The sequence below is a fragment of the Paralichthys olivaceus genome, chromosome 17 (genome assembly GCF_024713975.1).
Source record: "Paralichthys olivaceus isolate ysfri-2021 chromosome 17, ASM2471397v2, whole genome shotgun sequence".
In the NCBI taxonomy this organism is placed as follows: Eukaryota; Metazoa; Chordata; class Actinopteri; order Pleuronectiformes; family Paralichthyidae; genus Paralichthys; species Paralichthys olivaceus.
In genome coordinates this window covers 1,149,520-1,167,904 of record NC_091109.1, presented here as the reverse complement: position 1 = coordinate 1,167,904, position 18,385 = coordinate 1,149,520, and the positions used below count along the sequence as shown (strand labels likewise).

Genomic DNA, 18,385 nt, shown 5'->3' with positions numbered 1-18,385 from the left:
CAACACAGCTGCCACAGTGAGGTTATTGCTAAGGCTTTAGGAAATGCAAGAGATTACTTTCTGAATATTAGAAAGATGCTGAGAATTGACAAGTAACCAAACAACCCATTACACTCATTCTATATTCAGAAATCTTTTTCTTTGTTAATCTGCTCATTCTGACGTCTCTCTGCTTCATCCAGTTGGACGCGGACGACGCGGAGCCAAAGTTTGACGAGCGCGAGTGTCATGACGAGTACTCGGAGATGCACATGCCTGTGTAACCCTGCAACATGCCCTCATCGTACCAGTCACCTCCTCTGAGTGGACACCAACATCTGTCGACCACCACCACTTGGATGCAGCGACTCCAACTTGAAGCCCTCATAAAGAAACTTGACGCCACATCACTGTGCACCGCCGGCCCTCATCATCATCATCATCATCATCCTCAAGACGCCAGCACACAGAACGTCAGAGGTGTGTCTGGTTGTTACTGGAGTCAAACTTTTCACTATTTAAGTAGCTTCTTTTATCAGATTGTTGGAGGCTTCTCTGATGGTGAGCAGCACTTTGTGGAACAAACGATGATCAAACTGTCGTTAGCTTGCGTTCATACTTTTTTAAAGTAAACAGGTATTTCAGGGGGGAAAAATCAAACGTGATCTGAAGCTCAGAATTAAATTAACAGTAGATAGATGTGCAAGACCGATTCACTTTTAGCCCTGAAAGGTTGCTCTCATTCACATTGAATATGTGGAGGATATGTGGTAAACATTCTTTTATATGCTAGCTTTTGCTTTTCTAGTTTGTTGCTTTTTTTCGTGTTTTAATCTCACCAAGCGCCTTATGAAGGAAATGAACCGTATATGAGGTGTTTATTTTTCCTCATTCTGTCTTATTGTAGACAGCTGATCACTTTGCCCGCCTCCTGAAGCTCGTAGCACTTTTTAAAGAAACCAAATCTGAACGATGACTGTATTTTATGTGATTTTTTTATCTCTTTAGCATCCTCTTAAATTCAAGAATCAATATCAGCGTAGCTTTAGTTCTCGTCTTCAATAACTGCTTGATTTTTTTTTAGCCTATCCTTCTATAAATACTCTTTATTTTTTTGTGCTCAAATGCAGCAGTTTATTTTGGCTTCAAGTCAACGTCTGTACCTGTAGTGAATGAAAAGCACCAACAGAGGGCGATATTGCAGGACTGTGATAATGACATACCAAAAAAAAAAAACCAATAACAGTAAATGAAAATGCAATTACACTAACGCCATGACATCATAACACGTTTTTGTGGAAGAAAGAAAACACAGTGGCACAATTTACTCTAAATGTCTCCACGCACATGTTTAGAGCACCAATGTTCTGAAGGTTTGTTTTGACGTCTCACTCGGTTCGGTTGGTTTTTTGGGAATCGCTGTAATTTATTGGTGTCTTTGTCCGAGTGCCAAAATCATGGCTCGTGTAAATAGTCTTGTGATCAGAACAATAAGCTGCAGTGCAGTCATCTCAATCACTGTAATGTTTTGGCCTAACTCACACATTTATCATGGTGTAACATTCCTCGTTTTATCCAAATTCTTGCTTTTTTGAGGGGGGGGGGGGACTAATCGTTAAAGCAATTTTATTCACTCATGAACTTGTTCGACCAAATTTCCACACGAGCTGTGTAGACAATCTCAATATTGTTGTTACTAAGAGGGAAGGTTTTAAAAAGAAATAATAATAATTAATATAGATACGATATTTGTGATTCTGTTCACGTTGAGTCAGTGTGACAGTGGTTGGTTAGAGCTCGACTCTCCAGTGTGCATGTGAATCGCCACTCGTCCCACCTCAGCCTGTCGCCGTGATCTTGTGCCTGTTCGGTGTCACAAAGCTGCACAAAATCTCAAGTGCCTGTGGGACCATGAAGTGATCAAGTGTCTGTTGTTGTTTGTACGAGCGACACGCGTTACAATAGTTTGCACTTTTCAGACGCTCACAAATCAAACATCTCTCCATTATTTATCTGTTGCAATATGAGGCATTATACAGTAACTGTTTTTATATATATATATATAAAAAAAGATTCATTCAGAGTATTTCACGGAACCTTTTTTCTTGGCTGCGTCACGGCCGTGACACTGAAGAGTATATTTATTAGAAGTACATTGTCAGTTTTATGTCTGCTTATTGTGCCTGTGGATGGAGTGAACGTCGTCCGCGTACGTCAAAGTGTTTGTGATGTGTTGATTCATTTCGAAAGCAATACAAAGTCTGAGAGGATATTGCTGATGCTCCCTTGTACATTAATGGTTCAAATATTGATGACAAATAAAAGTTATTTTCTATTTATCCTGGTGAATGCTCTGTCGTGTTTTCAATAGATCCGAGTTAAAAAAGAAATTTATTAGAAAATAAATGAAGAGAATACTATAAAAATACAGAAATACACAAATGTAAAAATATAAAGAACAGTTTAAAGATCTGAAAGAAAATGTGTACATGGTCGTAAATGGTTTATTCAGAACTATTCTGTCTATCCTGCAAATAAATTAAACCAGTTAGATTTTCTAGAATATCAATGAAACCTTAATGTTGAGCTGTAAAGACAAAGAAAACAACTGTAATAGGAACTGACTGTGCTGAGATTTAACATGAGGATTCCTTTAAATCCTCCTGTTGTGGATCAGCAGTGAGTTGCTCTGCGTGTGCAAAGAGGGCTGGATGTCCTGCCCTGCTCATATAGGGGGGGGGTGGTTCCCATCACAGCTCCCCCACTGTTACAGACACAGGGAAAAAGATGGCTGCTTTGTTGCTGCTGCTGCTGTCGAGCGCCGGAGCTTTGTTCCTCTCCTCCGATGCGCAGGAGGCGTACAACAAACTCCCAGAAACCTACAGGAGAGGAGTGGATCTGGCTCTGGGGAAGCTCAACTCTCACACTGGGATCCAGCACCATTTTCTCTTCTTCAGGAGCGTCACAAAGTCAGACATCGAGGTACTTGCGCAGTCATATGTGTTGTTATGTATTTACTGGATGTGCAGTTGACTCATCACGGGGAGTTTTTCTGATAAGCTGTGACTAATATCCTCAGGGAAGGATACTCATCACAGAATGGATTTTGTTTAATCAGTAATCAGTTGTTCAGCTCAGTTCTAACCTTCCTCTTCCTCCCCAGCCTGGATTTGATGTGAGCTACATCTACCACCACTTCTACCTTAAAGCCACCAAGTGCCAAAGAGGAACGGTGGACTCCTCGGCGTGCCGGTTCAGGAACGACAGAGTGAGCTTGACCTGATTTCCAGAGCTGTTACTCAACTGAAAAATGTTTCAATGAGGGCGACTGCCTGTTCTAACTTGTCCGTGTCTTTTTGTTTGTGTGCGTTCATGCAGCCGCTGGTCGACTGTGCAGTCTGCTACAAGACTTTCAGAGGAGAGATTGAACAAGAACCCACACCTTATGTTCACTGTATCCACAAACCGGCCCTGACGGAGGTTAGTCCACAGTCTCTCCTCGTCTCCTTTGTGATTTCAGTGTCTTATAAATAAAACAACCTCTAACTGTTTTAATCCCATCTTTCTGACTGGCAGGACATGAGGGCGGGCAGAGTGGAGCACTGCAACAGAATGGGCTACAGCAGCGGAGCGCCAACTCTACTGGCATCAACAGGAGCCGACTGAACGCTGTTGTTAACATTGTTGATGACTGTTCTCTCTGGAGACTTGTTTTGAATAGAAGCAGTGAACTGTGTGAGAGTTGTTTATCTGCACGTTAGCGTTCCAAACAGTTGAGAAACGTTTCTGTGTGTGTTTACGTCCACATCAATCTCTCACAATAAAGATAACATGTAAATGGTGAACAATCAAGTGTGTGTTCCTGGTCTTATATCTTTGTGAGGACTTTTTAAAAAGATCCTACATAGTGAGGACATTTTGACTGGCCCTCACTTCTTCAATGTTTGAGGGTTAGAATTAGTTTTAGATTAGAGTCAGGTATTTAGTTTGGATGGTTACGGTTGGGGTAAGGGGCTAGGGAATGTATTATGTCGATGAGTGACCTCACTAAGATAGAAGTAAAAACACGTGTGACTAGTTGCTGCACATTCAGTTTCATTCATCATCGACTGAATTCAAAGAAAATCTCCGTTTCCTGTCAGTGACCCACTCTCCTGTTCCTGCAGCAGCCACAGAGGATGAAGTGGTTTTAAAAGAATTCCTTCACTCTCTGTTTAGCTTGTTTCTGTCAGTGATATTTATACTGTCAGCCTTGAGGCTTGTTTCCACGACTTGGTTTACTCATCCAAGTCTCCGGTATGATAACATTACTGGATATGAGTGTAGTTCTACAGCTGGAAACTCCCCATTGAGAGTGGGTTTTGTTTCCCATGCGGGAATTTATGGGAACTGGGGCTTAAAAGCCAACAGCTTGAGACCCTTTGGCAATCCCTGTGTAACTTCTGTAGCCATAATAGGGCTTGTCTTAAAGAGGAGGGAGCTGATCCTCTCAGAACAGCTCTACACACACACACACACACACACACACACACTGAGTGAAGATGATGGCTGCTGGGCTGCTGCTGCTGCTGCTCTGTGCCGGAGCTGGGTTTCACTCTGCCGAAGCCCAGGAGCTTTACGATGAGCTGCCTGATGCCTACAAGTTTGGAGTGGACCTGGCGTTCCAGCAGCTCAACCTGCATTCTGGGGTCCAGCATCATTTTAGCTTCTGGAAGACGGTGGATAAGTCCGAAATCGAGGTAGACTCTGAGTTTCTTTATTTTCATGCGATTCATCACTTTAAAAGAGACAAATGTTCTCGACCCAAACTACATCATGGACTTAATAACCCACGTGTGCCCGAGTGTTCACTCAGATGTGTGCATGGAGCTCTGCTGGTTATTCCCTGGTCTCGTTTGGTGACGTTAGAGCCTGAAACTGTGGAACAGCTGTTGAACAGCTGGAGATCAGAGCGACATCCTCATAATGTCTTTTAAAACATTTGAAATTGTAAAGCTTTCATGAGGATTTGACATATTCTGTGTTCTATATCACCTTCTTTCTCTTGCTCTTCTTTTAATCCCCATTTATTTTTTCTGTGTAGTACAGTTTGTTTAAAGTGCAGTGCATGAAGAAAGTGTATTATCATTATTCTTATTCTTTTTTTATATATGGAATCATTTTTATTTTCGTTTCATGTGATGTTTCAGATTCGTTTTTGTTTCAGTATCCTGGTCCTGGCTCTGCCTCCAGGGGATTCTGGTTAATACTTGTTTTCACATCTGCTTCAGGTCAAGTTTACTTTGAATCTTTTAACGTCAACATGTTTTCAGCAGAGAAGACACGGAGGAGGGACATCACGTTCCTCCCATCATCCTTTACTCTAATTCTCTGAAACTCAGTGTGAACTGGCAGCGATTCGGGTTTTGATATTTATGGCTTTCAGTTGTCGACTTGGAGAAATGCCACCGCTGGAAATGAAGCAACTGCAAAACAGTGAAAAGAATTTACTCCACAGAGACATTTTATTATCAGTTATTAATCGAAGACACATAGAAGCTGATACGTTTAAATTTCGCTTTGTGAACTGGCAGCAATTAAGACAAATATCAGCAGAGAAATTAGAAACATGTTTTAAATTATTAAATATATTAGATTTAATATGACTCATTTATAATCTGAGAACTGAACCTGTTTATAATTTGAACTGAATTTGAACTAAGGTCTCTGATGTGAATGAATGAAATAATCTCTAGATTACAACAGCAAGTCATTGTTAATTAGATTAGTTAGATAAAAATAATAATGAAAGAGTAAAATATAATATAATACAATATAATTAGTACCAGATTATATCGTCCTTTCTGAGAAAATTCTTGAAAAAATAATGAAGTAATAAATGATCACAGATTTATTGGGTAATTTATTTGATTTAAAGATTCAAACATTATTTATTTTTTCCTTCTTTTTTTTGTGTCATCTCTTCTCTACGTCACTACTTTATGTTTGGTCAGATCCGACTGAAGTATATTCAACAGGCGATAAGAAATAATAATAATATGTTAAATAAATAATAAATCCACTGTTTAGATGTTTCCAGCTTTGCTGCTTTTTTTTATTTTTATCTCATATTGAAATTGCACCTCGTTCTCTTTCAGGGAGGATTCGCTGTGAAATACATCTACCACCACTTTTACATGAAACCCACCACGTGTCCCAAAGGAACGAATGAGTCCAGCCCTGTGAGATGTCCCTTCAGGAACGACAGAGTGAGCAGACGTCAAGGAGACAAACATTAGTTTTCACATAAACACCAACAGCTTCCTCATGCTCTGTCTGTAATCTTCTTCCACCTCCCAGCCACTGATGGATTGTGCCGTTTGCTACAAAACAGCAGCCGAGCAGATAGAGGCCAGCCCCAAGCCGTACGTTAACTGCATCCAGAAGCGGAGACTTACAAAGGTAGTGTAATTACCCATCATGCCATCTGTTCGCTATGGTTTCCTCAGCAAAATGTTCTCACATACTTTTCACTTTATGGCTTTGAAGTTGGCTTTGAAGAATCTTTATGTGTTGATACATCAGAACACATCATGTAACTCCTCCTATAAGGAGCCGTTTAAATTCAAATACTTTATATTTACATCAGGAGCGGGTCCTCTCTATGGAGGCCGCCATGTTAAACACCCTTTGAGTTTTTATGACAAATGAAGTTTACCACAGGTTCTCGTGTTTGGAAGGGGAGGGTGAGATGAGGGGGTATTCAGCTGCAACATGCAACCTCACCACTAGATGTCACTATATTCTACACACTGAATCTCTAATGTGTTTATCTCTCATCTTTCAGGAAATGAGGCTGAGCAGGGTGGAGCACTGCAAAAAAATGAGCTACAACAGTGGAGCTCCGACACTTTTGGCCGTGTCCACCGGCTAAACAGATATTCAGAATCAAACTAGCATGCTTGATATAATAACATGTCTCATATCATAGTATATCTGGCAACATGCTTAAGAATCCACAGCCCTGTTAAGCTGCTTCCTGTAATCACTCTGAAATGTTGAAATCTCTAAAGGCTCCTCACCGCTGTGATGCAATATCCTCTTCACTCTGATCTCTGATGTGATGTTTAATTAAAGACTGGTTTATCTGCAACCACAGAATCCAGCAGAGTGTGTTCATCCGTGAGAAATCACTGATATAATTTATCTGGGTTGTGTGTGGACTTGTTAGACGACCACAACAAATAAAGTTAATCTTACACAATTCTCACTTCTTGACTACTTGACTGAAGGACTGCAACTGAGATCCACCTCTTTTCTTTCATTTGTCACGGTGCATAAAATCAATGAAAATGATCTTTCAGGACTTAAAGTGTTTTCTGTAAGACTCAAAACAGGAATATCGAATTCTAAAAAAAATATAGAGGATAAAGATATAAAAAAATAAAAATTAATGTGACATCCAAAATAAAACTCTTAATTATTTCCCCTCAGTTACTGTAAAGAACAAACAGTAAAATGGATAAAATAAATAGAAAAGTTTTTTTTTTAAATTATTTGTTCATCTGTAAAGAAAGTTATTGCAATAACAATTGACCACAAGATGTCGCTCTAATCCTTCTCTAGTCACGTGTGTTTCAACTGATCTGTGACAGTTGCATATTAAGATTTGAGTATTTTGTGTACTTTGATTAATCTTCATAGTAAATCTTTGAAGGATTTAGAAATGTCTGATTTCAACTCCAACATAAGCTTCATTATATTATTATTAGTATTATTAGCTCCATATCATACACAAGAATATTGTGTTGTGTTTGGGCAGAAATATAATTTATTAAAATATCTGATGTTACATAAACTTGAAATCGCCCTGGAGTCAATATTGATTTTTTAAATCTTTAGACTCTAATGCATTTACATTATCATGAGGGATGACTGAAACCAACAAGCAAAGAAAGAGTCATGGATTTGAAGTTTGCACTTAAATCTGAAACACTTTGGAACATTAAAAATACCCAAGATTTGCAAATGTGTTCTCAAATATGCAAAACAAGTTTCTTCTTTTTTTTTTTTTTTACATCATTTTTATTTGGGTTTTCAACATTGAACAATTAATTTAAGAAAAGAAAATACAACTAAAGAGAAAGTCTTCATTCAGGTCCAAATATATTTTCTGTTATATATAATGTTCTTGAAATGAAGGAAGACATAATTTAACCTTCCCAGCATAGAGACACAAACATCAGCACAATCCTCTGCTCATGTGTGTCACGTCTGCTCCTGATTAATTAAACAAACAATGACAAAGAAATCTGAGAAGACCGAATGGAATCTTTTTATAGATTTGACATATTTAGAGCAGATTTTCCCACTTTGTGCCAAAACTGTTGTCGCAGACAGAGCCTCGTTGTTAACGGGTCATTGTGATGAAGGCGCTGTGTCTCCCCTTGTTACTGCTGCCATCTCTGAAACAGCCACCCTGGGCCCTGGACGTCTAGACAACACCATTGTCTGCTTGTCTCTGCTTCCTGTGCCAAGAGCAAATCTCATTAAGAGTGAGAGGGATCGGCCCGAGCACAGACTCTGTGTGAACACTAAAAATAGAGAAAGACTGTGATTACAACACAAATCTCAAGTGAAGTGAACGAGGGTGAATCTCATGCTGCTTCCACTGAGGAGCAGAAAAGACAAGTGGAAGTGTGAAAGTCACAGAGGAGGCAAATGGACGATATAGAAATTATATTATCTCATTTTGATCGAGACATTAAATCAAAATACAATGAAGTTAATGTACTTTGTGCTGCAAATAAAAAATCAACATCAACATCATTTCCCTCCAGATGTGATAGAAACCAGAACCACTAGATGGCAAACATGTTTTTATTTTGAAATACAGTTTCCATGAAGTAATTCAAACCTCTGCTTGATACTTGGAAACACAGACTGATACCGTATTCTTTCTCTAGTGGCTCAGAGGGAAACCGGCCGAGGAGACACAGGGATGCTGCATCTTTAAATCCTTATTGTCAGATTTGAGTTTTTCAGTGGATCAGGATTGAGTCAGTCATTTAGAGATTTAACGACCTCCAGGATTTATTTTATCATAAATAATAGAATTCATAGCTTCAAACAGAGACACACACATAATGAACAGAGCATAAACTGGAACAAACAGAAAAATCATAGAAGAGAATATGTCAATTATGAGATTAATTTTGAATATTACCAGTCAATTCCATTCACTGAACCATATGATTTTATCACCCATTCTTCCTCTTCTAAAATTGTATGAATGATTCTTAGAAAATATGAATTATATTATGTTATTTTGTTATATTTACCAGTCAGCCTCCACATGAGAGTTCCATTGTATTCCCAGAAACCAGAACTCCTGCTGGATTAAAACCACCACTCTGTGTTTGGATTAGTTTCTGGCAATTTGATCAAATTTAGGAATCTGGGCCAAGTGATCACAGTGCAAATTATTATAACAATAATAATATTTATAATATATATATTATAATAATTAATAAATCATTCACATTTATTTACAAGACAAAGCTTTAAAAACCGCCCCATTCATTTGGTCAATTTGTCTTAAAAATGATAAATATTAATTATTTGATCTTGTAGATCTAATACCACTACTGAATACCTCGATTTTCTTATTATTTTCTGGCATCACAGGATGAAATACTGTGTTTCTCTTTTATTTTTATTATGATTTTAATCTGTATGATTTAATATCGGCCTTGGATGGTATTATTTTATTATTATTATATTATATAGTATAATCCTATTATTATTATAGTATTATTATATTATATAGTATTATCTTATTATTATTAAAGTATTATTATATTATATAGTATTATCTCTTTTATCTTGTCCTGTCAGCAGCCTTAAAAAAAACACTGAAAATAATATCAATACATTTGGAATTTTTCTAATAATTATATTTTTATTTTATCATATCGTTTATTATTATTTATTCATTTTCAACTTTTTTTAAGAACCCAATGTGCTTGACCAATGTTTGGCTTTGCTCAAAGTTATGGAGCAGACAGTAAAGACGGAATAACTTTACCTGAATCAGGAATTGTGTTCAGAAGTTGGACACATAATTGGCCCCTCTGTGTAACTTGTGGCCCCTGGGTTAGAAAAATCCCAGACACGCCCCTGGGTTTGAGCCACTGCTCCATAAATGTCTGGTGCGCAGTCGCGGGAGGTTTTACGGTACCCGGTGTGTGCGCACCGTGCCTGGCAGCAGCAGCAGCAGCAGCTCGCGGGTTCTTCAGACACAGCGACACCGACAATGACGCGTGTGGGAGATGGTCGCAGAACGTGACTCTCCTCCACTGAACAGGCAGGAATCTGCGGCATTACGCGCACCGGGAATCTTTACGCATCGCCGGGCGAACTTGTAACCGTCCGCTGCTGCTTCTGTGAAACCGGGAGGAAGATTAAAAACCATTTTGCTCGCAGCCTTCAGGAAGTCTGGGACATAATTCTCCACAGAGCCCAGTTCCTCCGGCGACCCGGCGGCGTGCGCACCGCTGGGTGTTTAATGCGCATCGGCTGTTTTCAGTGAGAGGAGGCGGTTTCCAGATATTTGAATTGTCCCCTGCAGGATGTTTTGAGCGGTGAAGGATCCGAGAGAGGCTGGTGTCGTCTGGGTGGGAGGGAGGGAGGGTGAGGGTAGGGGGGGGCTCTCCATTACGCAGACGGTGCGTCTCTGCGCTGCGCACCGCTCCCGCCGCGTCCTCCTCCGCCACAACAACACACACAGCACGGGAGGGAGAGAGAGAGAGAGGGGAGGGAAGGAAGGCGGGGGGAAGTAAGAGAGGTGAGGAGAGAAGAAGGAGGAGAAGGAGAAGAAGAAGGTCCCGGTGAGGAATTCTGGAAATATACGGCGTGAAAATGACGATGTCCGTCCCGGAGAGGAAATCAGGATCTGAGGGGAAGGAGGAGGAGAGCGAGGATGAGAGCGAGATCCTGGAGGAGAGCCCGTGCGGCCGCTGGCAGAAGCGCAAGGAGCAGGTTGGTGCTCTGTGTGTGTGTGTGTGTGTGTGTGTGTGTGTGTGTGTGTGTGTGTGTGTGTGTGTGTGTGTGTGTGTGTGTGTGTCCTGGTCAGGGAATCCATCAGCTTCCTGCTCTGGACATCCTCTTGTTACGCAATGTCTGATCCGAGGGCCGAGGGTAGGTGTTGTGCAGCCTCCAGACCTCAGGGCATTGAACCTGGGAGTTCAATCTCAAACCAGGGCTGAAACCCAACTGTGTGTTTGTGTCTGACTCAATTAGTCAATTAGTTGAAATACATTGAACGGGCAACTATTTTAAAAATCAATCAGGTTATCAGACCTTATTATTTCAATGATTAATGGAGGATCAAAATAGTTTTAGTTGTAATTTTCTGGTAAGTCTCAGTTTTACATAAATTACATATAGCACAAAATAATCTGTGCAGCATGTGACCACTTCCTCTGATTGCTGCATCATCGTTGACCAATAAGACCAACCATGTGTAGACCTGTAGAGTTATCTATAGAGATATCTATAGAGTGATATATAGAGTGATGTATAGAGTGATGTATAGTGATGTAATGATGAAGCTCTATAGTGGCTCCAGCTCATGGAAAAGGAAACTGGTTCTTAAAAGGTTCACAAGTTGAACCAACTACGAGCCAGCACCAGGTTCACCTCCGTCAAAATAATGTATGTGATGCTGTATATGTGTGTGTGTGTGTGTGTGTGTGTGTGTGTGTGTGTGTGATCTATCAGCAGTACTTGGATTGTTCAGACAACACGTGAGCGACAGGATAGAAAATAACCCAGTGGCCTCGTTGGCAACTTCCTCTCCCATAAATAATCCTGTTTGTTTCATGTCAGCATCAAACATTTAAAGAGCAGCTCAGTGTCTGTGACGCTCTCCGCTGGTTGATGCGACTGACACGCGCCTGCTTTGACTCTGGTCGGCCCCTCGCTCCAAAAAGGCCCAGTTGTTATCAGGCAGAAAGAAACACACGTTTAAAAGCGTCAGTATTGTGAGGGTGAGGTGACGCCTCCACTAACGGCTCCAGATAAGATGGAGAGAAGAGAAGGTTATCTCTCACACACACACACACACACACACACACACACACACACACACACACACACACACACACACACACACCATGTCACAACCGCTTTCTCTACTTTTGAGTATTCTTCACATTGGAAAGAAAGCACACACACACACACACACACACACACACACACACACACACACACACACACACACATGGTCACCACCCCACCATACTGTTTTTCCACCCATTGATTATCAGTTTGATTTATGAGCTAAAACTGTCACATGTCCACCCCCCCCCCATCCTGACCCCCTACCACCGCCACACACACACACACACGTGATTTCAATGTGCTATATATTTAAATCGGACACAACACGACATGTACATTTTCTCTCCGCATTTTTGTCGATTCATTTTGTGTTGATTTATTTTGGATGCAGTTTGATCTCATGATCGAGGCCATCGAAGGTCACCGAATGAAAATATTGAATTACAACTGACAGTCTTTGTGTCCGTGTTACAGTCGACTCACACCAGTTAAAACCTAATTATAGTGAGACAATAAACAGTATGATGGTTCAGTCTTTCACTTCATGCTCACCTTGACATAACCCAGTTGGTGTTTGTGCAAATTCAACCCTGAACGCTTTTCTCTAAGTGATGGGAAACATTTGACAGGCGAATGTGGAGGAAATAACTTTTAGCTCCAGCAGATTAAAATAAAGCTGCGCTAACCTGTGACACGTTTCGATAAATTTTGGATCTCGAACCTCGTTACTTGCAATGCAACCTTTCTGATGTGGACGTCTCCCTGCGGTTTCCTGTGCCTCTCCGTCCAGCAGTTATTGGCGCGTCTGAGCGTCGGCCTTGAAATGCACATGAATGCTCAGTAAATTCAGTCAGTAGGTGAAAGTTCACAGTGCTCACACACCGCCATATCTGTCATTGGGCTCAGCCATTAAAGCAAACACAGGCCTCCAGCACATAAGCACATGGAATCGTAGCCTCGGATGTTTTTCTCAGCAGTGGCACAGGCGGAGGTTTCAGATTGTGAAACTGGATGAATGTGCTGCCTTTTTAAAGTGGAGTTTATCCCTCTTGACTCCACACGCTGAGCATTGATTTTTCTCGGGGACTCCACAAGCTGGATTGGAAATAAAAGCTATGCGAGTGGAAGCACGACAACTGTGGGTGAGAGGCTTTTTCAAGGTCTCTGGTTCCAGTCGATGTTTGTGAGAAATTAACCAAACTGAAAATTTGTTGCACAAAATGACTGTTGGTCTTTTTGTGAAAATGATTACATGGAAACCTGCACGTCAGCAGCGTGATTTTACTTGTCATGATGCATTTCCCACAGTGACGCCAGTCAGGACATTTTGCAAATAGTGACTCACAAAATATTATTGTTGAGGCACGAATCTGACAAAAAAACCTCTCTCCAGTTTATCTTTCAATTTTGCATTAATGAGAAATCCATGAAATAATTCACAAAATGTTTAGGGATCAGATATAAGATGCTCTAAAGCTAAAGAGGTTTTCGAGCACTGAGGCGAGATGTCAGCCAAAGATCTGATGCTTTAAAAACTCTCGTTCCTGTAATTCGCAATAGGATATTTTATCCCCTCAGAACACATGAACGCAATTCTGATTTTCTAACTTCCCGAGATCATCATCCTCTCCTACATCCATCTCCACTTTTTTTTATTTAACCTTCCAGATTGGCAATGTTTCAGAAACAGGCCCCTCTTCAGACTAAAATGCAAACAGGTTCTACTAAGAGGTCATTTGGTTTATTTTTAAAGGTGCAAAAATTTAGGCTAAACTGGAAATCGGTGCGGTAGTTTTCACATATTCCTGCTGACAGATATAATTGGGGTCAAGTTGCTGCCCAGCGAGCTAACTGGACGTCCACAGCACCTGATTCCTGAAGAGTCTCGACACAGGGATTATTTTACGGAGCAGGTCCAACCTGACCTGTGACCCTGAGCCTGTTTTATTACAGTCCAGCTTGGACAGAAGATTATCACCGGCCCCCCTGTGATCTCGGGCTCAATAATGCAGCCGGCTGAAACCTCCTGAAGTGAATCCATACCCAGCCCCGGGTCTGTGCGCCGGAGCAGCTCGTTCCAGTAATAGCTCCACCTTCCATTCCCAGGATCTGCCTCCATCTGCTCGCAGGGCTGCGTTTGTTCCTCGAGGTGTAAACTCACAGATCAGCGTGTGGGGATGAATGTGATGGGCAGATGCTGATTTCTGCGTAAGCATGTTAACAAATATCCCACGCATGTGCCGGTGTTCACATGCTTTTGTCTGGATGCTGTGGCCAAAACCCACTCCCAGGGTGAAATGACTCTGACAGTCGGCAATGATTGAAACGTGACATGCAGCTGAATGAGGTAATTTTCTCTACTGGCAATGGGAAAGGAGTCAGTCGCCTCCTAGGGCTTTTTTTATCCACATTAAACAGTGTCTCAGAGAGCCAATCAGAAGTGAGCCTCAGAGTCCGAGAGAGGAAATACACAGTAAAACTACATTGTGATGATGTGCAGTTCTTAAAACTACCAATATATCTCCTTATGTGTCAAAACGTCAAATAAAACACCAGGAAACATATGATGAATACATCAGAGGCCAGTGACACACGCTGGGATCTTTTTTATTAGTCAAATCAACGGCAACCAATTGTCGTCACCTTACATTTGCCGTGAAGCAATAAACCTTCAGCAGTTTTTGGACGTTTTCAATCTCCGAGCTTGTAAAGACGAGTCATTAAACCCAGCAAATGAATCCTCAGCACAGAGCGTTGCCCCTCGTGAGCTCATGTCAAGTCGTGGCTTGCAGTGAACGTCTCCGGTCCTGAGGGGGGATCTGCCTAATGACAGACTCCATGCTAATCCGGCAGCGCAGGCATGTCGCTGGTTTGACAGCTGCCCTGTGAGGAATGACACTCAGATTTCCCTGGAGGGGAAACAAGGAGCAGGGAGCGCCATCTTTGATGCACCTGTTAAACACTTAAAGGGTTTACCAGGAATCACTTCCACACCCTGTGAGTCCTCAAATACAAGAGTAATGATTTGTGTTTGACGATGGTGTCTCCATTGATTGACTCTGGGGACGGTGGTCTCACTCTGTGGCTGTTGTCTCAAAATGGTTCGTCTCTGTGTTTACATTTGTGGTTTTGAGTGAAATGTCTCAATAGACTATTTGATTTATTTCCTCAGAAATAAATCAAATAGTCTATTCACTTTCACATCCACACACAGAAATCGTTCAGGTGCTTGGGATGTTTTTTATTATTAAGATGCTGTTTCCGTATTTCTGCTTCAATCGAAAAATAAATACTAAGTCTTAGTGTCAGTATCAGATCCACCATGACACATGACAAACTCGACCAGATGGTGTTCAGCCCCATCGTGAAACTTCCTCACGTGCTTCCCTGACCCTTTCAAACCTGTATTTTTTATTCGCCTCAGAATACTTTAATGTTGTGATGTGCATTCGGGGGTCATGTGATCTCGAGGGAGTCCTGTCACCTGGTTGTGAAATGCGAGCCGGTCTGTCAGCGAGGCCTCTGGGGGGTCATCAGATCCGGTGGGTTGTGCGGAGCGGTGGCTGTCAGCGTTTTCCACTCCAGCTGTGTGAAATGGAGCCACCAACCCCCCGGATCTTCTGCCAGTCACGGCCAGGAAAGCTGGCATGGAAAGGAATCCTCTAGGAATGGCTGACATGTCTGCAGGCTGAGTTGCCAGAGTAGCTCACATCACATGACATCGATGCCTCGTACCTACTTCAGATCGACTCATTTTTTGCGCTGCTGTTTCATAAATGTCTTGAGTAGAGAGGCCTGGGGCATTAATCACACTGAAACTGGAGGCTCAACAGTTGCATCTGGATTTTCATAATTCAGGCTGAGTAATCCCCTCCATTTTTCATCGCTCTGCACAAAATAAACTATCTACTTATCACCTCTGTCAAAGATTTTAGTTTTTGCCCCCTGTCCATTTGAAAAGATTTCAACTAAGCGTGGTGGAAGGAGGGGACATGGGCCATGAAAGAACCCATTACATTTGGGTACAGATCAGGACAAAGGAGCGGCTCCAGGAATATACTTTTTACTTTCTTTTACTGTCGGGCCTTGGAAGAAGTTTGTGCTCTACTGCCGTTCTTGTATTTGTTCCGTTTTGTTTGGATTAGTCAAAAACATTGTTCGTAAGTGTTGCAGAAAGATAAAACAGTCAGAGACAAATAAACCCTCAGGGTGTAGCTTCGTCGGGCGCTGAGCAGCATTTCCAAAGAATTGCTGGAAACGGTGGAATCTATAATTGGGAGAAAAGCTGAAATGAGGTGAGAGGCTAACTTAAAGTCTGTAGCTTACATGTTTCTACGAGGCCAAGGAATCATGTTTTTCCAAATAAATCCAGCTTCGTTCACCAGCTTTCTTTAATCTCACACCCCGTTTAGGTTTCAGAAAGCCAACAATAACCAGATTAGTAAAAAGATGAAGGACATCAGGATTAGTTCTGTCAACCCGAGTGTTTAACAGGAAGTCAGACAAGGGGCAGCAGACACAATTACAAAAATGTGTGAAAGACTAATTGTGATGGACGCTCCTCCTTCCATCCTTCCACCAAGTTTCAATAGATTTACTTCTGTAGTTGTTGTGCAACCATCAGACAAACAGCAAATAAAAAAACAGAACATCTGTGGTGAAAGTAATAAAATTACATAACGACCTCTCGCTTTGACACGTGATGCATAAAGTGGAGACGTTTTACATTCAGAGCTTTGCAGATTAAGTCTTGTGCCAGTGACACACTCGGTTTCAGGTTTTAATAATAGTCTCAGGCACAGGTTAGTTCCTGTAACGTGAAGCCTGTAATAAATGTTTGTCTTCTGAGTCGTGACTGATTCCGACTCCTGCTCCTTTTAAAGAGCTGCTATCAGAGCGAGGAGGAGATAAAACCATTAAAGACACAGCGATGCTCAGATTGTTATTGCAGTTGGATGTGAGGGTTTTCACCGCTCCCTCTGCTTTAAGGCAAAGGTCACACCGCTGCCCTGCTGTTCTACGGGACTTCAAAGTGTGGGAATATGAGCCTGAAAGAACGTTACACAAACCCTGCTGAGTCAGACGGTGACATAAGGTTGTGTAACGCTTCTTTAAACACAACTTCTCCCATAGATTATAATTGTACTTGTACTTTATTTGCACTAAGCGTTTTCCAATGGTGAGAAATTCAAAACATAATCAACATTAAACCGATAATAATGACATTCGTAAAGAATTAGAATGGTTTACAGATACACGATTCTCAATGAAGTAAAGCCAAAGTGTCTTGGTCGCCCCCTGGTGGCTGGCTGCAGTACAGGTCATAAACTTACACACAGATTAAAAAATTTACGTCAAGTCTCAAAGATGGTTTCTGGCATTGTAGTTAGTTTTTGGTCAGTCTGGTGATGTTGCATCATGTCCCTCCTGTAGAAATCACATCTCACTTGTGAGACGTCCCCCTGCTCCTTCATCAATCCGCTGACGTCAACTGTTTGGCAGATGCAACCTCATTTGCATTCAGAATTTGAATGTGTCTGAGTTTCTTATGCAGCTCCGGACGCTGAAAGTAAAACAGGAGCCACAGTTAAATCAGAATTGGATCCGAGCGTCCCAGCAACCATCAATCAGCGAGAGGGCCGATGAATTAAATATGGAGCCACCCCCCCCCCACCCTTTGTTACGCACTGATGGTCAGGCCTGTGCTGCTGTAAGGACACAGAGGTCATGTCCTCACATGGAGAGTACATGTAGATTTTAAAGGCAGATACTATATTATATCAGTAGAGTCAGATAAAAGTGTTTATTTAAAAGAAATGAATGAATACACACATGAAAAAAGTCTATTTTTCAGTGATTGGATAGAAATGTCAGTCTGACGTATTCGAACGACTGAGAGGACGCTGTTAGAATTCAGCTTTTATCAAACGGGACGATAGAATAAGTTAAACATGAAGATCATTAAAGTTTCTTATGGTCCCTTCTATCTTCTTCATTGAACTTGGCTCAGCTTTTTAGTTGCCTTGCAAATCAGTGTCATCCGTCAATCAAATATGTGTGAGCACATATTCCTGGAAGGTCACTTTGTAATCCTGTCTACTGTTACTCCATGATAGTGTTGATGAAAGATAAAAATATTGCCACCATGCTAACATTCCAGGGTAGTAAAATACTATCTCAGGGGCATTATAAATAGCTGTGTGGTGTTTCGGCTCATGCGTCTGTTACTTTGAACGTCCTGGTTTTCAGTGTGAACTCGTGCAGCGCCTGTTCTAAACCTGCCTGTTTGTGAAAGGGTTGTTTG

General features: G+C 41.4%; 2 protein-coding genes and 1 long non-coding RNA gene across 12 annotated transcripts in view; 2 read left to right on the top strand and 1 right to left on the bottom strand.

The window, feature by feature from the left end:
* The window catches only part of slc4a2b (solute carrier family 4 member 2b), a 32,928-nt gene extending 30,610 nt beyond the window's left edge, over nucleotides 1-2,318 (top strand). For all 9 annotated transcript variants that reach the window (XM_069512468.1, XM_069512464.1, XM_069512467.1 and 6 more), the window contains one exon: nucleotides 183-2,318. In XM_069512468.1, coding sequence (XP_069368569.1) covers nucleotides 183-263 — 81 coding nt within the window. In that variant the 3' untranslated portion in view covers nucleotides 264-2,318. The remainder of the gene's footprint in view (nucleotides 1-182) is intronic.
* A 5,730-nt stretch (nucleotides 2,319-8,048) lies between these two features.
* LOC138405254 (uncharacterized) lies at nucleotides 8,049-10,217 on the bottom strand. Its single transcript, XR_011238942.1, has 2 exons — nucleotides 10,046-10,217; nucleotides 8,049-8,552 (listed from the first exon to the last, which is right to left on the bottom strand). It is a non-coding gene; the product is annotated as an uncharacterized lncRNA (long non-coding RNA).
* Nucleotides 10,211-18,385, top strand: part of nrbp2b (nuclear receptor binding protein 2b) — a 25,921-nt gene continuing 17,746 nt past the window's right edge. For both annotated transcript variants that reach the window (XM_020087673.2, XM_069512474.1), the window contains exon 1: nucleotides 10,211-10,998. In XM_020087673.2, coding sequence (XP_019943232.1) covers nucleotides 10,879-10,998 — 120 coding nt within the window. In that variant the 5' untranslated portion in view covers nucleotides 10,211-10,878. The remainder of the gene's footprint in view (nucleotides 10,999-18,385) is intronic.